Source organism: Diaphorina citri, unplaced genomic scaffold (assembly GCF_000475195.1).
Source record: "Diaphorina citri unplaced genomic scaffold, Diaci psyllid genome assembly version 1.1 scaffold293, whole genome shotgun sequence".
In the NCBI taxonomy this organism is placed as follows: Eukaryota; Metazoa; Arthropoda; class Insecta; order Hemiptera; family Psyllidae; genus Diaphorina; species Diaphorina citri.
The window spans coordinates 92,614-117,607 of NW_007377729.1; the positions used below are offsets into that span (position 1 = coordinate 92,614).

At 35.1% G+C, this 24,994-nt stretch overlaps 1 protein-coding gene and 2 long non-coding RNA genes across 4 annotated transcripts; 1 reads left to right on the top strand and 2 right to left on the bottom strand.

The window, feature by feature from the left end:
* Window positions 1-2,097: 2,097 nt before the first annotated feature.
* LOC113466562 lies at window positions 2,098-2,565 on the bottom strand. The gene is made up of 2 exons (XR_003390927.1): window positions 2,319-2,565; window positions 2,098-2,236 (listed from the first exon to the last, which is right to left on the bottom strand). It is a non-coding gene; the product is annotated as an uncharacterized LOC113466562 (long non-coding RNA).
* Window positions 2,566-3,014: 449 nt separating this feature from the next.
* Window positions 3,015-5,329, top strand: LOC113466560. The gene is made up of 3 exons (XR_003390924.1): window positions 3,015-3,767; window positions 3,853-4,279; window positions 4,689-5,329. It is a non-coding gene; the product is annotated as an uncharacterized LOC113466560 (long non-coding RNA).
* A 6,802-nt stretch (window positions 5,330-12,131) lies between these two features.
* Window positions 12,132-24,862, bottom strand: LOC103507159 (brain tumor protein-like). Of its 2 annotated transcripts, none has more exons than XM_017443209.2 (13): window positions 23,847-24,862; window positions 23,328-23,651; window positions 21,971-22,117; window positions 21,519-21,703; window positions 21,119-21,323; window positions 20,555-20,884; window positions 20,070-20,286; window positions 15,620-15,660; window positions 14,809-15,108; window positions 14,235-14,428; window positions 13,216-13,379; window positions 12,664-12,896; window positions 12,132-12,282 (listed from the first exon to the last, which is right to left on the bottom strand). In XM_017443209.2, exons 1-13 carry the CDS (start codon window positions 24,135-24,137, stop codon window positions 12,178-12,180), a joined length of 2,736 nt encoding a protein of 911 aa, XP_017298698.1. In that variant the 5' UTR covers window positions 24,138-24,862; the 3' UTR covers window positions 12,132-12,177. The 2 variants fall into 2 exon arrangements, with proteins under 2 accessions (XP_017298698.1, XP_017298697.1); XM_017443208.2 differs by having other exon boundaries at window positions 14,809-15,116; window positions 15,628-15,660; window positions 23,847-24,861.
* Between the last annotated feature and the right edge of the window lie 132 nt (window positions 24,863-24,994).

Below are 24,994 nucleotides of genomic sequence, written 5' to 3' on the forward strand. Positions count from 1 at the left end.
AGGGAAACTATGCATATTGCATAATGTCTAACGTGGGGCAAATTGTTAGCTTGCACTATAGGTACCTATTCTGGGACAAAACTCATTACTGGTTTCACAACACGTGGTATTAAGTCAATCCCTGTTGTTTGAACATAGCAGATCAAAAGTCAACAATATTATACTGACAATATACCTACATTATTACCTTCATACACTGTATGTAAAACTACAACAGGGAAACTATGCATATTGCATAATGTTATTTTCAGGTTCATAAGACCTCTATTGTTACAGTTCTCCTACCAAACCTCTTAGAAAAAAGTCTTCCTCTTTCCCTCTTATGTTAACGTGGGGTGTTGGAAGAATACGGCCCCGACAGAACCTTTGTTTTTTCTTTGTGGTAACAACCCTGATAGGGTTGTAGAAAGTTGAAAATGTTACCTTTTACCTATATGCCTACAAAAAAATAAAATAAAATTCTCTATTCTTTGGACACGTTTAACAAACCAGATTACAGCTAAACAAAACCAAAAGTCACACTAATAAAATACAGTGGGCTTCTAAACAAAATAAATATGTCTAACATAAACATACGAGAGCTAAGAAAAAAAAAGTTCAAAAATAAACGAATATAAAATAAATAAAATACAGTGGGCCAGTGGGCTTCTAAACAAAATAAATATGTCTAACATAAACATACGAGAGCTAAGAAAAAAAAAGTTCAAAAATAAACGAATATAAAATTACTGTAAAACAAAATGAACCCAATGAAGAAACAAAAAATGAAAGATTTTAAGAATACATATTTTCTTTTAGATCGGGGGAAAAAGCATTATTAAATAATGTAAGCTTTTCCAAAATTCTAATGAGTGGAAAGCAGAAAATGATGTACTAGGTACATATCAAACAATGGCATTATGCTTCCTCTTGTTATGGCGTAGTGAATTACCTGAGGTACTCACCTCGTGTTTAACAACCTATAGATTTTCATGGGGTGAACGATCACAATCACAGTTCAAGAGAAAATTGGGTAACAGCTACCGGCAAATGTCCTTTAAGTCTAAAAAAAATGGCAAATTTTATTTACATGGGACAAACCCATGCAAAAGCTATGACACAAAAATAACTCTTTTACTCGAAATTTAAAGTGGTGTTCTTAATGCTAAGCCCGTTTTCTGTAGCAAATGCTTCTTATCCCAATACACTCTTCCTTACCAACCTCCCAACTCCTCAATATCCCTTCCGGTACCTACTCAGTACCTGCGCCTACACACTGCACAAACTTACAAAGCTAATCTCAAAGTCTTAGTAACAACAAAGCTATAATTCACGAACCTTCTCTTCCTTAGACCTCCCTCCCCCACCTTTATGGATACCTCCTCTCTATCCTGATTATGAAGATCATCTGTCCAAGATGCTACATAGTAAGTTACGATCCTGTTTTGAATTCTACATAGAAAGTTAACATACTGTAAAAATAAGTACAATATAGAGACAAGATGACATGGCTTGGCTTGGTCTCGAACTACCAACCTTTAGATCCGAAATCTATTGTGCTAATCACTACACCACTAAGGTCGTTTTGATGACTAAATCACTAAATCAAAGGCTACTTGATGATGATCACTAAATCAAAGGCTACTTGATTCAGTACAGAGCACATTATTCAAAATGGAGTATCGCGTTGTAAAATCAAGCATGAATTTGTTAAGGTCTAGTGTTTCACATTTGCACACAAAGTCACCTGCTGCTGTTTCAATGCCAGGTGCTTTTGTAGAAATCCTTTCACTCTAATTATGTGTTGCATTATTTTTCATATATTTTATTTATTGACAAGAAAGCATAGTAATCCTATTCATATTTTATTAACCTTAGCTTAGTTAAGACTGATATAGACTATTTACGTGTGTTGAAGCGGTGTAAGTGACAGGGAATACACCCTGTATGTAACTATTGTTACTGAGACACCCTGTTGAATTGGTTGACATGTTAAACTCCTACATAGCAAGGCATTGGAAACCATGTGCCATTTTTACACATTTTACTCTTTTTTCAAATCGTTCATAAAACCAAAATTTTCTCCTTAAAAGTGCGCTTGATTTTTTTCTTTTTTTTATGCTTTTACTTTGTTCAGTAATTAAGTAATATCTCGTGATTTACCCTGAGCTAATTTTTGATATCTTTTTCTTAAAGCTTATAAAGAACACGTTTTTTGTTTAGTTGTACCTAAAATCCTAGCATTTTTTTGTTGTACCTAGATCATAGCATTGTTATGGCTACGTTTAAAGGAAAGGTTTGTTATTTCCTTGGTATGCTAAACACTGACTGGGTTGTACCTAGATCATAGCATTGTTATGGCTACGTTTAAAGGAAAGGTTTGTTATTTCCTTGGTATGCTAAACACTGACTGGTGGATCCGGGTTTAAATATGCGAAAACAGGAAATTGAATCTTAGAAGAAGAAGAAGAAGAAGAAGAAGAATGGGGTAAAATGAGACTTTAAGTTCAAGCTGGCATTACTGAATATCCCTTGAAGGCTAGTTTTCATTTTCAAAGGGATGTTCCCTAATACCAGGCAGACTAATAAAGTGGGGTAAAATGAGACTTCAAGTTCAAGCTGGCATTACTGAATATCCCTTGAAGGCTAGTTTTCATTTTCAAAGGGATGTTCCCTAATACCAGGCAGACTAATAAAGTAGCTATATTAAATATTTTTTTCTTTATACATATGTAGATATTTAAAAGTGTCTCAAAATCATCTAGCTTACCCCATTGACACTTGATAAGGTATCAAATAAATTTAAGTCTTAATTTATTTCTTGCCATTTTAAAAGTTGAAGTTGAAGCTTCAACCAATGAAAAGGCCTCTTTATCTAGTGCTGAATAGTCAATTTGGGTTTTGCTATTCCGGCATTTTGATTATTTTAGGCTACATTTTACATTTAGCTGTGACTAAGTTACATATTTGGCGTGAAAATTCGTAATGATACATATTTAGCTGGTTTCAACAATGACTTCGCGGAAATGAAATCACTAACCAAATTGGTTAACGAACGAGCTGATTTGCAGCTATAGCTCTACATGAAAAGAGTAAATAAAATGCTGCCTAGTAGGCAAATGGTCGCCCAACAAACTCGAAAATTCCTTGCAATACAGTTTGTTAGTGTATCTCTAAGTAAGTTTTATTAAAGAAAAACTAAATTTAATATGAAAATACCCCAAGAACAAATTTATACCAACGAACCTTATCTCAAGGAAACTTACCCTATTACTGGCAGCTATGTATTTTTACATTTTTTTTTTTTTTTTTTTTAAATTTGCCCATCACTGATTTCTCCTTACATGACAAAATGTAAAAATTGAGAAATGAAATCTATATATATAAAAAAAATATTGAACAGAAATATTTACAGGAAAAACAAAAAATAATAATGAGGAATAAGTAAAAATAAAATAATAAAAAAGGAATAAAGTGACCAAATAAAAATAATAATAATTGCACTTTTGATTAGCAAATTAAAATGTAACTTTTTTTACGAAATTCTAAATTTCTTTTTCTCAAACAGTTGCAAGTAAATTAATGGAACATTGAGTGCTGATAGTGGGCTATGGTGTTTCCCCTAATCAAATCAGGGACTAACTTGTATTAGTTGTATTCCTTTACTTTGTTTGTTCAAACCGAGACTGTAACTTTGTTTTCTAAAGCTAGGGGGGAGGGGTGTCATTTGTGTTAAATAAAATAGAAACATTTTTGGAATATTTCGCAGATCTTGACTAGGATTTTAGGTTACGCAAAATTGAAAAAGTAAAAAACGTGTAACATAAACGAGAGAAATGTTGTCTTAAGCAAGAAGGAATTAAATTAAGGAAGGTTACGCAAAATTGAAAAAGTAAAAAACGTGTAACATAAACGAGAGAAATGTTGTCTTAAGCAAGAAGGAATTAAATTAAGGAAAAGGTGGATTCAATTTCAAACACTAATGGGTTCTAATATAGAGAAACCCTTTTTTATGTATAAAATAAATTTATTTTAAATAAAAAATTTAGATAGAAAAAAGAGAGAATTTTTTCAAATACCAAAATTGAAAGAAATAAATTGTAAATAAATTCTTGAATTTTTGTTTTTAAATACAAAAAATGGTAACAAGACATTTTGTATTTCAAAACATCCGTACATTCTGAAGGGTCTGAGGCAGACTGTAGGTAGGTTTAGCGTGCATAGCTTAGCTGAGAATACAATAGAAGAGTTCAGTAAGTTTCACTTGTTTAAACCAAGTTATTTATTAGGAAAACACAAGGTTTTATTCTCGAAACCTTAAAGTTCGAAGTTGTCCATGGAAACATTGGTGCATATTATTTCCAAAGATTTTAAACTGGTCTCCTAATGGAGCACCTTCGGATTTTCGGTTTAATTTAACGAGTTTTGTAAAAACAAACGAATCCTGCCAAAACCTCCTATAGACCATCTATATCTAGTAAACACTAAACACGCAGTTTTCTTCTTTTAAATAAACGCATATTATTTCCGAAGATTTTAAACTGGTTTCCTAATGGAGCACCTTCGGATTTTCGGTCCAATTTAACGAGTTTCGTAAAAACAAACGAATCTTGCCAAAACCTCCTATAAACCATTATATCTAGTAAACACTAAACACGCAGTTTTCTTCTTTTAAATAAAAATGGGGAGTGAAAAAGGGAAAACACAAGGTTTTATTCTCGAAACCTTAAAGTTCGAAGTTGTCCATGGAAACATCGGTGCATATTATTTCCGAAGATTTTAAACTGGTTTCCTAATGGAGCACCTTCGGATTTTCGGTTTAATTTAAAGAGTTTCGTAAAAACAAACGAATCCTGCCAAAACCTCCTATAGACCATCTATATCTAGTAAACACTAAACACGCAGTTTTCTTCTTTTAAATAAAAATGGGGAGTGAAAAAAGTGAGGAAAATAATATCAAGTCTTAACGAATTAATAAACACATATTGATCTAAAAACTAAGAAAAAAATAAAATAAATCAATCGATAAAAACCCTTTTAACTTTTGCTTAAATTGTACATTGAAATTTTAGAGAAAAAAATAAAAATAAAATAAATACGAACACATACACATTTAAATGAAAAATGATGTTTAACTACATGCAATAACTTGGTTTGACATTTACAAAAAAAGAAGAAAAAAACTTCATTTTTTAGAACTATATTATTATAGAGTTCCATGAGCTTTCCATTCAAATTGTTGAATTAAAAAAGCCTACTTTTTTTTGCAAGCGTCTTAAAAGTAAACATCTAATAAATAGAAGAGAATATTTATCTGGGTATTATCAAATACACAATTTATATAAATTAAATAAACTGATAAGTGAGGAAAATAATATCAAGTCTTAACGCATTAATAAACACATATTGATCTAAAAACTAAGAAAAAAAATAAAATAAATCAATCGATAAAAACCCTTTTAACTTTTGCTTAAATTGTACATTGAAATTTTAGAGAAAAAAATAAAAGTAAAATAAATACGAACACATACACATTTAAATGAAAAAATGATGTTTAACTACATGCAATAACTTGGTTTGACATTTACAAAAAAGAAGAAAAAAACTTCATTTTTTAGAACTATATTATTAGAGTTCCATGAGCTTTCCATTCAAATTGTTGAATTAAAAAAGCCTACTTTTTTTTTTGCAAGCGTCTTATAAGTAAACATCTAATAAATAGAAGAGAATATTTATCTGGGTATTATCAAATACACAATTTATATAAATTAAATAAACCGATAAATATTTCAACATTTAAAAAATAAGAGGAAGGAAACAAAAAAAGATTAGGCCTCTACTTTTTTACAAATCCGTGTTACATATTTTAAAGATGTAAATAAGTAGTAATAAATAAGCGAGTTGACCATTAAAAAAGTCCATTCTTTGGCGCAACTTTTGTTTTTAAAAGTACAATACCTAATTGATTTCATATTTAGAGCGAGAACGTATCACATTCTCATTGAACCAAAGATGTTTAAAATGAAATTACACCTATTTTAATTTATATTATTATTCTACAAAATGTCAAAGTAAATAAAATGTATAATAGGTAAATATAATAGTGTAAAAAGAAACTATACATTAATGTGAGTATAATGTATTTATTTTATAATATAATAATTATAATCAAGTGGTGTAAAATAGACTAATAAATTATTCTAAGCGTATTTTATTGGTAAAATAAATAATGAAGTTAATATAAAATACAATAACTAATGAATATAATATTCAACAGAGTAAACTATTTTTTTTTTTTTTTTTTTTTTTTTTAAATAATCGTTAGGTATGATGGGCGAAGTATAACACCAAATTTGAGGTGATAGTAAAAACTAATTTTTTTTAACTAGTCTATAAAAGAAAACCTACTTTTTGTTAGTTCAATCTGAAGTTCTTAAAGAGATTGAATGAATGCGTTGTATGTTGTACAGTAGAATATTAAAATATAACGAAATTCCCCTCAAAATACAATATAACGAAACCTCGCTACAACAAAAACTCGTTACAACGAAAAAATCAGTTTCAACTTGGAATTTCGTTACATCAAGTTTCTACTGTACCTATGTTGATTCTTAAATAGTCCATAAATATTAATTAATGGTGTCCCATACTAGTTCAGGGGCTTTCAGACAATTAACTCTAGGATACTAAGTACTCCAGGGGCTTTCTTCATTTTCTTCTTATTTCAAACTTTCACAGAGGATCCTTTTGTCACGCGTTAATCAAAATATATTACTAAAAATATTTCCCATAAGGGAACAACATTAAATGATTAAAAACACAAAACTCGGTACTTGTAATAATTTCCACACTACTTTACACCTATAACATCGAATTAGCAACACAGCAAAATGTTAGTTATCGTAAATTTTGTAAACTGTAGGTAGTAAATGATAACACTTCAAATAGGTAAGGAAATAAAATATTTCTTTTTAAAAAATAAATAAGGCGTAGGAATTATTGTAAACAGGATAAATGTTTAAATATTAATATTTTTTCTTCGATGAATATAAAATAAAATATAGAAATATTTATTACAATAAAGTGATATAAGAAAAAAAATATCACACTAAGTTATGATATTATCAAATTATACGTAGGTTATGATGTATTTTCATTCACTATTGATGATGGGTCTGGCTTGAGAATCGCTTGGCTAAAAGAAATAGAACATGATAAATATTTCAACATTTAAAAAATAAGAGGAAGGAAACAAAAAAAGATTAGGCCTCTACTTTTTTTACAAATCCGTGTTACATATTTTAAAGATGTAAATAAGTAGTAATAAATAAGCGAGTTGACCATTAAAAAAGTCCATTCTTTGTAAAGTATAAATAAATAGAACAAGAAAGAGGACCACACCAGCAGGTAATATCTCATTTTTATTGGCTTTAGAAAGCTCTTCTATTCTTACCCCCAGCTGAAAGGGTCCTGCTCAAAAGAACTAAAAGTCATTTCATCCCAGTAGTTATATTGTTGAGGGACATTGAGAAATCTTCTAGAGCAGAAGGTTTCACCGCCAAGCTCATGCTAAACTTTGATTACAAAAGCCAGCTTCTCAACAATTAAACCACGTTTCCCCCACAGTAATATTTTGGTTAAACTTGAGTGTGGTGTACGGAACGAACTGGTGCACCCCATATCTATCATCCTAAGTATTGTGTAAGCTATACGACGCAACTAAACTTACTCGTACTTTACCAGTGGACCCTCTGGTTACAGCGTGACTCCTAGAACCGAACTTCTAAGCTCACTTGAAATCTTTACCCTTCATAATAGAAGTGAACTTCTAGAACCAAACTTACTTTACCAGTTGACCCTCTGATAGTTTCGCGACCCTTAGGTTTTAAGACAGAAGTTTGCCACATAATCAGGCCGTTTGTCATGTAACGAAAATGTCTTTGTTAACCGCTCGATTATTGTGGTGTAGCGGGAATTGACGTTACGCGTATAACTAATGCACTTACTTTAATATTTGATAGAGTAACGAAACCTAACCTAGTGAACCAGTGGGTACAATAGTTTGAAACATTGAACTTAGCACACGGAAATTTCCAAAGTTAAGACCCTTAGCGAACTATAATGTCAACCGTTTCAACATATGGAAATAAAATTATTGTTGACCAAGTTATCAATAAAATCACCCACTAATGTGGAACGGTTTGTATAGATATATAGTGTACAAAAACCGTTTTCTTATTGGGACTTCCGATTCTAAAACCAGACTTTAAACCAACTGGGATGAAAATCACAACTTGTGGTAAATATTTGGCCGAGTATGCACAGAATCCTTGGTTCGAATCCTAGAAGCTTGAAAATACCGCTATATAGTGTACAAAAACCGTTTTCTTATTGGGACTTCCGATTCTAAAACCAGACTTTAAAACAACTGGGATGAAAATCACAACTTGTGGTAAATATTTGGCCGAGTATGCACAGAATCCTTGGTTCGAATCCTAGAAGCTTGAAAATACGATAAGACAAAGCAAAGGCTTTAGTTATTATGTTCTTGTTGATATTCCAGAGGAGTCTAGCATCTAGAGATGGCGAGGGGCAACGCAAACAGTTTGACAATTTGTTACATTAACAATTAGTTCTGATCTCTTTGATTTGTAACTTTATACACAAGTTCTGCACAATAGTGAGTCTGTCTTGCTATTACTAACGTAGCAAAGTTGTCTTGAAGGTTCAATAAGATTGATTTTTAGCATTGGTGGGCTGTATTTACACTCCACTTGAGACTGACAACCTCAAATTCCAAGCAAAAGGTTTCAAGTTTCGCCTCTGCAATAGTCTCCTGTGCATACTGCCCTCCCAATATTCTACAGTGACATACTAACTGGTTTTATATCTCTCCTAGGGAACTACACACTTGGTTCTCTACAATAAAACAATAACCTATATTGATATACATTAAATAAATATTTGATTTGATTTGATTTGAATTAAATTTAAATTTGCAGCATATACATATTTGGACTGAGCCAGGAAACACGTATGTTACGGAGAGATTAACATCCCAAGCAGGACATGTGAAGAGCAAAGTGTGTGGTCCCCTTTCAGCCTCTCATATTCTAGGACAATCGGTGCTTTGATGCCGTATCTACGGTTCCATGTTGACTTTCTGAATACCGCATGTGGTCAAGAAAGGTTTTTAGACTAATCAACTGATCCCATAATGATTTCAACATGAGATTTGAAACTCAGAAAACGTCAACTTTGCACAAACTACCTAGGGTGAAAAAACTGAAAGGGGAATAACACAAGGGATCTAATCATTTCCAAAGTTCAAATGATCCGGTGACAAGTTTTGAAAACGGCGATTCACTGATGCCCAGGACATTTCAAGTTTAACTTGCATTAAACCGATTAGTGTTATGAGCGGGACCAAGTTTACACCCCTTGGTTCATGTTAAGCAAATGCATAAGTGTAGCCCTGAACATCATTTGAATACGCCCTCACTGAAATAAAAAACACAAACTTTTTAACAGCTGGACTTCATCACACCTTACAATGAAATAAATTCGTCTGTACTAATATTTACACTAAAGAAGAAATTATCAGAAACCGGAAAACGTCAAAAATTGACAAACATAAAGTTTGTAGTCAACATGACACTGTAGACAAGGATGTTAGACGGTTAAAGGACATGGAATTTGATAAACTCGACGGATTTCTGCGGTAACTTTCACCAAATTCACGGTCTCTTGGCAACAGGCTTGATTGCCACTGTTTCTCTTCTCTCATCATACTGTCCTGAGAAAACGTCAAAAATTGACAAACATGAAGTTTGTAGTCAACATGACGCTGTAGACCAAGATGTTAGACGGTTAAAGGACATGGAATTTGATAAACTCGACAGATTTCTGCGGTAACTTTCACCAAATTCACGGTCTCTTGGCAACAGGCTTGATTGCCACTGTTTCTCTTCTCTCATCATACTGTCCTGCACTGATATTGTGTTTGAGAGAATCCCCTCGTTCTCTCTGTAGCTACGTCACTGGATTACGCGGGTATATACGATAAAACAAATCAAATGAAAATGAGGGAACAAAAGAATTTTTCCTTCTAAATAAATTAAAATTGAGCATAAAGTTATGTATATAGAAAACAACAAAATGTAATGTTTCTTTTGTTTTTCAAAAATGAATCTAAAATGAGAGAAATTCCAAGAGTGAAGCTTGGGGAGATCTTAAGCTCCAGCTATAATAATACGAGTAATCAAGAAAACTTTATTCGGCCTTCTCAAGAACACTTTTCCCCCAATAAACTCATCTTAAATCTCCACTATTCTGACAAAGACTTTCATGTTCACCTAAATGTCTAATGCCCACCTCGTCTAATTCAACCGGGAAATGAATGCACAAAATTTCTTTTTATAACGACATACAATTAGTACAATTTTTATTGATTACAAAATAAAAACCCACTATTATGACAAAGACTTTTTCATGTTCACCTAAATTTCTAATGCCCACCTTGTCTAATTCAACCGGGAAATGAATGCACAAAATTTCTTTTTATAACGACATACAATTAGTACAATTTTTATTGATTACAAAATAAAAATGAAACAAAAAATAAAATAAAAAGATTAGAAATTAAAATTTGTACGAAACTACAAATACAAAAAATAATAAAGAATTTGAAAAAATAAAATAAGGATATGTAGATCAGTAGATGATTTAGGTTGAGAGAAATTATTTCCCTGGAGGTATTTGTGTTTGCATAGTGTAAGGATTTGACTGTAACATACTTGAGTTCAATTTCTTTTTTGGCAAGGGAAAAATCAGAGTGAAAATCTACCAGTTTTGCAGGAAAAATTACTCAACAGAGAACGAAAACTGATTTGAGATTTTGATACGTATTCAGCTGGACTTCATCACACCTTACAATGAAATAAATTCGTCTGTACTAATATTTACACTAAAGAAGAAATTATCAGAAACCTTGTGATAAGATACTCTGTACTGAATTACTTGCTTGATTCTCCTAAGCGTGTTACAGGCTGCTTGGCGTATTGATCTGAATCAACGTAATGAAACCGCATTCACTGTAAACTTCCACAGAAAAACCCGTCACGCTCAGACATTAGTAAACGCTTCCAAAGGAGAATCACACTAATACTTGGGTTCAAATGAAGCCAAGAGTTAAATAGCCTGTGAGGGTCAATAGTTGATTCTCCTAAGCGTGTTACAGGCTGCTTGGCGTATTGATCTGAATCAACGTAATGAAACCGCATTCACTGTAAGCTTCCACAAAAAAATCCGTCACGCCAAGACATTAGTAAACGCTTCCAAAGGAGAATCACACTAATACTTGGGTTCAAATGAAGCCAAGAGTTAAATAGCCTGTGAGGGTCAATATTTGGTTTAATATAAACGTCTTTTGTTAAAATTGAGTTAAATTGGGATTTAAAACACACAAAAGGGATAGATTACTCAGTTCCCATATTGTTACTTTTTTCAATACATTAAAAGATAGAGAGAAACAAAAAATCTTTTTTTTTTTTCCTTCTTATAGAAAGAATTATTTAAGAATAGAGTAAAATATCACATTAAATAAAAAATATAAATATAATAAAAATAAAAACCCCTAAATATTTAATATATGTAGAAAAAAATTAATACACATATTAGAAACATGTTAATTACTCCAATTTAAATAAAATAATAAAGAAAAAAATAATAATTTTGCCATGTACCTATAAGTAATGTAAAATATAAGAGTACTAAATTCTTTTGCTATTTTTTAGAACCAAGCAAAAATAATAATTTTGCCATGTACCTATAAGTAATGTAAAATATAAGAGTACTAAATTCTTTTGCTATTTTTTAGAACCAAGCAAAAATGTTATTAATAACGAAATAAACTAAAAATGAGGGAGAGAAAAATGACGCTTATTTTTCTTCTTCCTAAAAACTTATCATTCAAAAAATAAATTGAAAACATTCATCGAAAAATAAAAATAAATGTTTTTTTAAAGTGGATTAAAAAATTTCACTATTTTTTTCCTTTTTCTTTCCCAAAATACGTAGAACGAGAAATTCAAAATGGAAGCTAAATTGAGATCAGAACTAAAAAATAAATAAAATGTTGAAGTAGAAGAAGAGGTTCCAAATTCTCAGATGCTTGATATACAGGATGTCTGCATAGGATTACTGAATATATAGGGTGTTCAATACAAGCACGTGATGATTGTTCTTAGCCAACGTCACGACAAAACCTTCCGAGGTGATTTTCAAACCACAGCAGCGAGATACCTGGAGGAGAAATAAATAAAATAATAATATTCTAACTTCCAGAGACCTATCACCTAAAAATAAAATGCAGAACAAGTGAAGACACAAGTCAGTACCTTTTTTCATTACAGAAATTCAAATATTCCAAGAGAAATGTGGGAAGAAGCGTTAGGTAACATGCAAAAAAAAAGTTCACTCACCTTGACATAGGGACATTCAAACTCGGTGACCAGTTGTCCGAAATAATAATATTCCAACTTCCAGAGACCTATCACCTAAAAATAAAATGCAGAACAAGTGAAGACACAAGTCAGTACCTTTCTTCATTACAGAAATTCAAATATTCCAAGAGAAATATGGGAAGAAGCGTTAGGTAACATGCAAAGAAAAAAGTTCACTCACCTTGACATAGGGACATTCAAACTCGGTGACCAGTTGTCCCATACGTGAGAACACAGCTACATGGAATCTATTGCCATGTGAGTCTCCCACCAGGACATCCCCTGCACCGGAGATATCAATACCATTAGGGAAGTTGGTGATGTTTTCGAATCCAATGCGACGAAGGAAGTTACCGGTCTCATCAAACACTACTACACAGTGACCCTTGAAATCACACACGAAGTATTCTTTGCCTGGGGGAAAATAATAGAAAAAGAAATTTTAATTGTGTTGAGCATAAATGCTGGTCACAAATGCTGTCCCCCGCTAAACATACTACACTAAATTTTATGTCTTGACTTGTACTCGAACCACCAACCTCCAGATTCAAAGTCCATCTCGCTTACCACTACACCACTGAGGTTGGTAAACAATAATAATTTACTTCAATTGATGATTTTTCCCGCAGTTTTTTTCTGTTACACATATTAGGAAAGTAAAAAATATTGTTTAAGTTCAGCAAAAAGGAATTTCTTCAATCTTTGTAAGTGACTACAAAGTGAGTGGACTTACCATTGACTGCAATGTCGCTGGGTTCACGCATATGTTCACTACAGTCAAACCAGGTGAGCAAGTCCCCGTTCTCGGTGATATTGAATACAGTAGGGGATACACTATCCACGGCTACTATCAAACCATGAGGAGTGACAGCCAGTCCGGCTACGATATCAATATATCTGTTAACACGGGAATGGATAAAGTTACCATTAGGATAATTCATATCCCACAGAAATAAATATATTATAACTGCCTACACAATGTGAACAAAAGAGTTCAAAGGCGATTGGATTGACTTCAACTGGAACTTCAAAGTATGCAAAATGAAAGTAAATCCTTGGTAGACAAACTGCCTACATAATGTGAACAAAAGAGTTCAAAGGCGATTGGATTGACTTCAACTGGAACTTCAAAGTATGCAAAATGAAAGTAAATGCTTGGTAGACAAAAGTACAAAGTATGCACGGCCATCGTTTTATCGAAGTGTAGATTTTGCTCAAGATTGTTCACTTTATTTTTTTTCCTTGGTAGACAAAAGTACAAAGTATGCACGGCCATCGTTTTATCGAAGTGTAGATTTTGCTCAAGATTGTTCACTTTATTTTTTTTCCTCTCTTTGGTCCGACACACTACACTCGCCTGACAAACCTGGTATGAAATTGAAAGTCTTAAGCCTCATTATCCAGGTTGGGATTTCACAAAATCTACTATCAGTCTGAAGAAAATACTGCACAATTCCTACCTGATGGTCCTCTCTTTGGTCCGACACACTACGCTCACCTGACAAACCTGGTATGAAAGAAAGTCTTAAGCCTCATTATCCAGGTTGGGATTTCACAAAATCTACTATCAGTCTGAAGAAAATACTGCACAATTCCTACCTGATGGAGCGTAGATTTTGCTTACGATTGTTCACTTTATTTTTTTCCTCTCTTTGGTCCGACACACCACACTCACCTGACAAACCTAGTATGAAAGAAAGGGATTTCACAAAATCTACTAACAGTCTGAAGAAAATACTGCACAATTCCTACCTGATGGCGATTTTCCTGAGGAAGTGACCACTCTTGGAGAAGATCTGCATGCGTGACCTTTCACTCCCTCTGTCACACACGACGAACTTGCCACTCGTCTTGAGCACAGCCACCTTGCGCGGATACCACAGCTGACCTTCTTCCTTACCAGGGGAACCGAACTGGAACTTGAAGTTACCGTCCTTGTCAAATACCTAAGGAGTAGAACAAACACGTTAGTTACAAAGAAATAAATGTGTCGGTTGAAACATCATACATTTGAAAAATCGAATTATAGGTACACTTTTTCTACATAGACAAGCTTTTAATTCGTAAACATCCATTTCTCCATTATTACAATATAGTATTACCATAATGATACAACAGTATACATACCTGGTTTCAAGCCAATCAGCCCAGCAAAAATGATTCAAAAGTTAGTTCAGATTTGAACCATACAAACATATAAAAAGAAATCTCTAAGTTAGAACATAGAATTGCAACTATTTAATAAATTGGTCTACTTGATAACATAGGTGGTACCTTCAGAGACGAGATTCTAACGCAGCCAACTCTTCCACCCAACCACACTCACCTGAATGCGATGATTGTTGGTGTCAGCCACCACAATATCCTCATCCATACCGAGGCAGAATCCATGCGGAGAACTGAACTGTCCATTCCCTGATCCAATAGTACCAAACTTGATCCGAATCTGCATGGTCTGGATTTGTTTGGACCGCGAGCTCTGATAGCTTTGCATGGACAGGGAGGGGGATATCTCGGAAGAGAGGATGTCTGGGGAGAGGAGAGACGTGGAGGAGGAGACGGAGGGGGAGTAGAGAGAGGTGGGAGGAGCGGAGGGAGGGAGGATGGGGGAGGAATTGTTCAGGAGATTGCCGCGAGTTTATTTCAACACAGACCAAAGGGAAAAAACAATTTGAGAAAATTTAATTAAGTAAATTTGTATTGATTTGAAGTAAAAATGTTGAGGTTTTTAAGTTTGGATGAATTAGGTAAATAATTAAAAATAAAAAATAAACAAAAAAGATTTTCTTTTAGTAAAATGAATGAATTATTAGGACAAGTTCTGAGTTCTTCAGCTTCTTCTAGGGTGGTGAGGTGAGGTTGTCTTGGAGTAATCTAAGGTACTAAATGTGGTAACAATAAAACTGAAACAGAACAGAAACATATACAAAAGATATTACAAATGTATTCACACAAGTACTGGGTCGCATGATAAATTTCCTTTGATCAACTAAGAAAATATGATAAGGCAAAAGTAAATTACCAAAACATGATGAAAAAATTGGAACCCTCATTTCAAAAAGAACACATTTTGCACCTATCTTGCAGTTCAAAAAGTTAGGACAATACAAAGTATAGAAAAAAAAGTGTTTCACTAGATTGCCGCTAGATGCCGTGGGCGGGGTGGGACGAGAGAGATCTGTGTGCACAAAACAATAACAATATTCTTAATCAGTTGGTACACTTGGGAAAAATCTTAAACATAGAATACCAAATATTCAAAACATGATGTGGCACTAGTGTACAGTCTGTACTCTACATTGTGCTCTGTACTGAATCAAGTAGCCTTTGATTTAGTGATCATCATCAAGTAGCCTTTGATTTAGTGATTTAGTCATCAAAACGACCTAGTGATTAGCACAATAGATTTTGGATGTAAAGGTTGGTACTTCGAGACCAAGCCAAGCCATGTCATCTTGTCTCTATATTGTACTTATTTTTACAGTATGTTAACTTTCTATGTAGAATTCAAAACAGATGCAGTCTTTTGGTGTTAATATATCACAACTTTGGTGCTCACTGCAGCATTGTAGGATGTAGGATTTTTCCCAATATCTCAATAATCCTTACATCCAATATTTACCTACCATGCTGGCACCGGTCGCTATGCGCATTTATATGTCATAGCTACTCATTTTCCTCACGATCCAATGTTTACCTACCATGCTGGCACCGGTCGCTATGCGCATTTATATGTCATAGCTACTCATTTTCCTCACGAGAAAGTCCAATGTTTACCTACCATGCTGGCACCGGTCGCATCCAACGTTTACCTACCATGCTGGCACCGGTCGCTATGCGCATTTATATGTCATAGCTACTCATTTTCCTCACGAGGCTGAGTGGGACCCCCCTCAACATCCAGTCATGGAGTCAATCATTTGCTTGATACAAATTTCTTGACCCCACCGGGAATCGAATCCGGGTCTCCCGCGTGCAAATCGAGTGCAGTAGCCACTACGCCATGGGAGCTGACTTAAGTATAATTTAAGTAGGTATTTTTTTAACTGTCAGCTTAGAACAAGAAGTTGTTCCATCATTAGGTATATTGTTAAGATTAATTGCTCAAACTTTAGGCCCAGGGCTACAGGATCATGTTGAAATGTATGTTGACTTTTGAGAATGTTTGGAAACTGTGCCTGAGCATGCTCCGAGCACGATCAAATGTCGAAACATGAATCTGTACCTAGTCCAGGGCCCCTTGGTGGCTGTAATACATAATTAAATTTGTTTTGTAAAAAATGTTAATATGGGTGTGTGTTTTTCTTTTCTTTTCCTTGTTTTAATTAGGATTTAGGCTTAAGCAGATTCTTGGGAAACTTGCTATCTGCAAATCTACATAGGTAAATATAGGTGTGTTATACTTATTGATGAGACGTGCTTAGTTATAGTTACATACCTATACTTAGTCCTATACCTAAAATTTATCCAAGGTCCAACGAGTAAAATCCGAATGGAAAAAAATCACCGCCTCCTCTAAAATATGGTCAACTTTTCCTCGAAAGAAGACCATCGTAAATAGAAACTAACTCTAATCGACTCTTCCAAACCAAATTTAATGAGATTCAAAGAGAGATACCAAAATCGTATTATGTAGATCTAAACATCGCATCGGTATACGGTATACCCAATCTTATTATATCAGAGGTGAACAATACTATTAAATCTACAATCTACATACTAATCATGTACTCATCCCGTAGTATGCCTCTCATCAGATGGGTGAGAAGGGACACATTTAGGTGCTGGGTTAATTTCATGGGAATTCTCCCATTACACAATTTTGATAGGTGCAATCCCAACTTGCAATATGAAATGCAATGTAGGTATTAAATAATTGTTAAATATTTGATCTCTGTTATGTATTTATCTGCCAAAAAGAAATTACAAATAAAATTTATGTTAACTCTTATAAATGGTCTTCTGCCCACCGTGTTTCACTGCTGTTTTAATTTTGTAGCAATGAAACAACTGCTATATGTGGTCTGTGTCATAGCATGCCCATCCCGTAGTATGCCTCTCATCAGATGGGTGAGAAGGGACACATTTAGGTGCTGGGTTAATTTCATGGGAATTCTCCCATTACACAATCCACCCCCCACTACAGGAGGAGTAATCATAGGTAGGGGAGGGGGACTGGGAGGCTTGTCCACCGTGCCGGCAACCAGGTGTGCCAGCTGAGCCAGGTTGTATTCCTGTAGGAGAGAAAATAATATAGTAGACACGGGACTTAAATTAAGTCACATGGTCTTCCTTACAGATGTCTTTAAAGGTGAATAAACATCATCGAATAGTGAAATTTCAACATTTGAAGATGTTTCCTTACACATTATGTTAGTATGTCTTCAAATGTGAATGAAACTCGAGTCGCGTCGGGAAAAATATATATCCAATCCAAAATGACACAACTTCCTTCCCCTTCTCTCTCCCCATAAAATACATAGGTAATAAAAAATCTCTTACCTGTATAAGACTAAGGCCATGTATATTGCCCGGAGCATTGGAAGCAGGGATAGGCGGTGGAATCACACTGGATGGCGTGTTGGCAAAGTCTTCAAACGAGGACAGCATAGAGATAGGACTCGAGGTCATTGAACTCGACGCTACAAATGTGAATGAAACTCGAGTCGCGTCGGGAAAAAAATATATCCAATCCAAAATGACACAACTTCCTTCCCCTTCTCTCCCCATAAAATACATAGGTAATAAAAAATGTCTTACCTGTATAAGACTAAGGCCATGTATATTGCCCGGAGCATTGGAAGCAGGGATAGGTGGTGGAATCACACTGGATGGCGTGTTGGCAAAGTCTTCAAACGAGGACAGCATAGAGATAGGACTCGAGGTCATTGAACTCGACGCTAGCGATATGGTGCCTGGTATGCCATTGGTATTCACCATGAGGGGCGGCCCTCCGCCCAAACCGGCACTGGAGCTAGGGTGACCAGAACTATTGCTACCAGTGGGGAATGGTGACACCTCGTGTGGGGTAGAGGTGGATGTGGATGTCGAGGCGGAACCCATGTTCACAACTACCTTGCCGAATGTACTCTGTGCAAATAAAATAAATTCATAATAGCTCTCAATTTAACCAAAAACGAATGCCCCCGGCCCCCAAATCGGATGACAATGGATGAGAACATTCAATTTACTTAGTAAGATGTATTGAACATTTTTGCCAAATTTAATCAGAATGGAAAACCGTTCAAGAGCTAAGTAAAATCGCGAAGTCCGCGAACATAATCGGCAAATCCGCGAACATAATCGCGAAATCACATAGGTACGATAGGAGCTAAGTATTGCAGAACAAACAAACCAAATGTAAAATGGTTCAGTTTAACTCTTTCATTCAACACTTCTCTTACCTTGACCGCTTGCTTAAACTTGTCAGCATCAGTGACAAACTGGAAGGTGACATCCGTATCTGGTTTGGGCGTATTGTTAATCAAGTTGAGTAGTTGATTGCCCACGTGTTTCTTGAGTGATAGGATCTCCTGCTCGGAGCCCTTGTCCAGAAGATTGTTGGTGTACTTGCATGCCTGTTCCACACGCTCAATGGTCTTCTCCAGCCTAGAAGAAAAGAGAACTTATATACTTTGCTGTTCTCAACATTTTTTAAAATAGATCTGACAGATATGATAAACGTTCGCGTTGTCTAAATCCAGATTTAGATGTTTGTATTAATCCAATGGAGCTGATAGTTTTTTTAAAGACATTTAATTGAAAATTAATACTATTTTCAATTAAAATTAATACAAAACTTACACATTCATAGAGTCCATAATTTTGAGCTCCCGTTGCTTATGCACAGTCTCCAGCTGTTCTATAAGCTCGTCTCGATACTGCTCCAAGATATTCTTGTAGCTCTGATATGAGATAGTTTTTTTTTCAAAGACATTTAAGTAATTGAAAATTAAGTATTATTTTCAATTAAAATTAATACAAAACTTACACATTCATAGAGTCCATAATCTTGAGCTCCCGTTGCTTATGCACAGTCTCCAGCTGTTCTATAGGTCAATTCCTTTGTAAAAAGTTGGGAAAAATCCGAATCTGAGGTCAAAACTCTGAAAAATAAAAGTAAAAGGTCTGAAACTCAATTTTTATTTTCTGTTCTAATGAAAGAGTTCAAAGATGTGTGACATCAGACTTTACGCAGTTGTTTTTTTCGTCCGCTAGGTAGCACCAGTATGCACATTAATGTGTTGTTTGCAAAGGAGCTTTGCTCTGTACATTTGATCAGCATTAAGAACACCACTTTAAATTTCGAGTAAAAGAGTTAAGTTATTTTTGTGTCATAGCTTTTGCATGGGTTTGTCCCATGTAAATAAAATTTGCCATTTTTTTTAGACTTAAAGGACATTTGCCCTCAACACCACTTTAAATTTCGAGTAAGTAAAAGAGTTATTTTTGTGTCATAGCTTTTGCATGGGTCTGTCCCATGTAAATAAAATTTGCCATTTTTTTAGACTTAAAGGACATTTGCTCTTGATTGGGTCTATGGAGGCCTTTTTCCCAAGTTATAAATTGAACTTCTAGGTTACATACCTGTGCTATCACCCAGTCCACTGCTGCCCAGTTTAGCGAGAGCCTGGATATTGTTGAAGGCGTTGGCATTCATATCTCCTCCAGTGAACAGGTCTGCAATACTGAAGCCTCCTCCACCCCCCACTACAGGAGGAGTAATCATAGGTAGGGGAGGGGGACTGGGAGGCTTGTCCACCGTGCCGGCAACCAGGTGTGCCAGCTGAGCCAGGTTGTATTCCTGTAGGAGAGAAAATAATATAGTAGACACGGGACTTAAATTAAGTCACATGGTCTTCCTTACAGATGTCTTTAAAGGTGAATAAACATCATCGAATAGTGAAATTTCAACATTTGAAGATGTTTCCTTACACATTATGTTAGTATGTCTTCAAATGTGAATGAAACTCGAGTCGCGTCGGGAAAAATATATATCCAATCCAAAATGACACAACTTCCTTCCCCTTCTCTCTCCCCATAAAATACATAGGTAATAAAAAATCTCTTACCTGTATAAGACTAAGGCCATGTATATTGCCCGGAGCATTGGAAGCAGGGATAGGCGGTGGAATCACACTGGATGGCGTGTTGGCAAAGTCTTCAAACGAGGACAGCATAGAGATAGGACTCGAGGTCATTGAACTCGACGCTAGCGATATGGTGCCTGGTATGCCATTGGTATTCACCATGAGGGGCGGCCCTCCGCCCAAACCGGCACTGGAGCTAGGGTGACCAGAACTATTGCTACCAGTGGGGAATGGTGACACCTCGTGTGGGGTAGAGGTGGATGTGGATGTCGAGGCGGAACCCATGTTCACAACTACCTTGCCGAATGTACTCTGTGCAAATAAAATAAATTCATAATAGCTCTCAATTTAACCAAAAACGAATGTCCCCGGCCCCCAAATCGGATGACAATGGATGAGAACATTCAATTTACTTAGTAAGATGTATTGAACATTTTTGCCAAATTTAATCAGAATGGAAAACCGTTCAAGAGCTAAGTATTGCAGAACAAACAAACCAAATGTAAAATGGTTCAGTTTAACTCTTTCATTCAACACTTCTCTTACCTTGACCGCTTGCTTAAACTTGTCAGCATCAGTGACAAACTGGAAGGTGACATCCGTATCTGGTTTGGGCGTATTGTTAATCAAGTTGAGTAGTTGATTGCCCACGTGTTTCTTGAGTGATAGGATCTCCTGCTCGGAGCCCTTGTCCAGAAGATTGTTGGTGTACTTGCATGCCTGTTCCACACGCTCAATGGTCTTCTCCAGCCTAGAAGAAAAGAGAACTTATATACTTTGCTGTTCTCAACATTTTTTAAAATAGATCTGACAGATATGATAAACGTTCGCGTTGTCTAAATCCAGATTTAGATGTTTGTATTAATCCAATGGAGCTGATAGTTTTTTTAAAGACATTTAATTGAAAATTAATACTATTTTCAATTAAAATTAATACAAAACTTACACATTCATAGAGTCCATAATTTTGAGCTCCCGTTGCTTATGCACAGTCTCCAGCTGTTCTATAAGCTCGTCTCGATACTGCTCCAAGATATTCTTGTAGCTCTGATATGTCTCATCAATCAAACCCTTGGCATTGTCGTGCTCGCATTCCAACTCGCTTAACAGCTCGTCTGAATTGTTGCTCAGCTGAAATCCAAACACAAATAATATAATCTTCAATACTTTCCCTCATACAGGTAAGGAAAGTAAAATGGCACCTTTTTTTTTGGTTTCAACAAGTTCCATGACATTTTTCAAAGTGATAAGGTGGACAGGGAGAGAGAAAACCAGCAGTTTTGAGAACGAACTTTATTTTTATTTATGTAGGATAAATTTGCCCTAGGCGAGAATTCGCGATATACCGCTTATAAGACAGGCATACTGCCCTCCTATAGGGACCAAAAAGTTTCCTACCTGTTCACATTGGGCAATCTTCCCCTGACTCTCCATGACTAGACTGTTCAGATCCTCCTTCTGTTTGATCAGAGCTTCCGCACTAGACTCAGTCTGATGATGCGGGGGCTTATGATCCGTCAGACGACAAGTCTTGCAAATAGGTTGCTGGGGACAAGAAACAAAATCGACTTATTACAGTTTATTTACACAAAGCTTGAAATCCCAAAGAAAAGTTGGAAGCTGTCCCAAGATGTGAAATGAAGGTCTGATGATGCGGGGGCTTATGATCCGTCAGACGACAAGTCTTGCAAATAGGTTGCTGGGGACGAGAAACAAAATCGACTTATTACAGTTTATTTACACAAAGCTTGAAATCCCAAAGAAAAGTTGGAAGCTGTCCCAAGATGTGAAATGAAATCTCAACAATTACAATTCAGAAGGAGCATCAATATTCAATTTATGTTGTTTCATCCCAGAAGTCCAGTGAGTGTATTGAAATGTCTGTTCTCTTTCAATTCCATTTAAATACTGAAGTTAAAATATTCTCAAGTTCTTTCAAACTGATATTTAAAAAAGTTTGGCACTTCTTCTCAAAAGTTATCTCACCAACAGTTACAAATTAAAATTAATCCTGTCCCATTATTCACAAAGCACTCCTCTCTATTCTACACTCGTGTCCATTTACATACCTAGATGTTTTTCATTACATACTGACATACCTTATGTTAGCTGTGTGTTTTGGACCAGTTCTTAGAATAGCTACCAACCTACCTAACACATTGTTTGCGTTGACTATTTCATGACATCATTTCGAGGACTCATTATAACTGCTTTTCTCATTATAACAAATGTTTATTTTTAGCTCTTCTGATAAAACTATCAAAATTTAATCAAAAATGTTTAGCCCCATACAGACCCAACACGAAAAAGAAAAATGTTTATTTTTAGCTCTTCTGATAAAACTATCAAAATTTAATCAAAAATGTTTAGCCCCATACAGACCCAACACGAAAAAGAAACTCAAAATCTGATAATATGACATGAATCACAATTGTTTGAACAGGACACAATGCAACCCTCATTCCACTGTTTAATTACTTCTCAACTAAGAAGCCACGTTTCCTAGAATGGGTTAATTATGAAGCAATGGGATTGCTATTTTGTAGCCCTTATCTTATCAGTGACATCAGAGGTATTACTATTTGATTATGATTACTCACGAACCTATGTCCTCATGATGGAGGGCCAGCTGAAGCACTTTTATCTCCTGCCTCTGCTCAACAAAAACTGGTATTACAGGGCTATTTTGGACTTAGTGCCAGATAATTTCTCTCAAGTTTTGATTTTTTTTTTTTTTTTTCAAAATCTCACTTACCTGACATGAATAACAATAGAGTGAGAGCAGGTCAGAGTTGTGCACATCACAATAGATACTCTTGTGTATCTTGCTCAATGCTTTTTTGTTTTCCAGCAGCTCCTTGAGGAATATAACGTTGTGATTATCAAAGCATTTCATGAACTGATGAGCTGTTGTGCAGTTAGTGCAGAGGAACTGCGCACAGTCCTTGCATCGGGCGACAGCTTTCTCCTTAGTGACACAAGCTGTACACACAACCTGATCGTCGTGAATAGATTTCAAATCCAGAGCATTGTTGATCATGAAATCCAATGGGAGTCCAGACACACCTTCTGGGCCAATCTGAAATACATGAGGGTCAACTTGGTTATGAAATATGTCATGGAGTACTAATCTACTTGAAAAGTGCCTAAAGAACACATAAAGATTACCAATAGAATTCAATGTGGAGTATACTAAACTTGTTCTATGTGATTTTATCATTTAGATTGGGGTGCAGTCCATAATATTGATTGAGTACCATGAAGATCATCTTACCTTGGTCTCCTGGGAACATTGGACACAGGAGATGGTTCCCTGTCTCACACCAATATCTCCGGATCCTGTTGTATTCAACGCATTGTTCAGACAGGACTCACAGAACACATGCAGACAACTGAGCAGCCGTGGTGTCACATATTGGTTGTTACACATGCGACATATCACCTCCGAGTTCCATTCCTCTTCAATACTCCCATGATTATTGTTGTTCATCATGTTACTCAATGTTGATTCTCCGATCAAACTGGTTGACTCCAACAGATCTTCTAATCCGTTCATCATTGACATGAGGTCTAATTACCGTCGGTTTAAAGTAAAATAGAGAGAAAAATACTGATATAGGGTGGGTGGTTACAGCAGGAAAAGTGCTGGTTGGAAATAAAGATTAGGAAAAAAATGGGGGTTATATAAATTTCACGTTCACAATCAACAAATAAAACGAATATGCACAGATACTAAGATTAACAGGAGCAGTGTTAAATATAAATAAATATATTTATGAATTATTATCTATTAAATTAAGGGTAAGAATGCGAGTTTATTTCAACACAGACCAAAGGGAAAAAACAATTTGAGAAAATTTAATTAAGTAAATTTGTATTGATTTGAAGTAAAAATGTTGAGGTTTTTAAGTTTGGATGAATTAGGTAAATAATTAAAAATAAAAAATAAACAAAAAAGATTTTCTTTTAGTAAAATGAATGAATTATTAGGACAAGTTCTGAGTTCTTCAGCTTCTTCTAGGGTGGTGAGGTGAGGTTGTCTTGGAGTAATCTAAGGTACTAAATGTGGTAACAATAAAACTGAAACAGAACAGAAACATATACAAAAGATATTACAAATGTATTCACACAAGTACTGGGTCGCATGATAAATTTCCTTTGATCAACTAAGAAAATATGATAAGGCAAAAGTAAATTACCAAAACATGATGAAAAAATTGGAACCCTCATTTCAAAAAGAACACATTTTGCACCTATCTTGCAGTTCAAAAAGTTAGGACAATACAAAGTATAGAAAAAAAAGTGTTTCACTGCTGTTTTAATTTTGTAGCAATGAAACAACTGCTATATGTGGTCTGTGTCATAGCATGCCCATCCCGTAGTCTTCAGCTTCTTCTAGGGTGGTGAGGTGAGGTTGTCTTG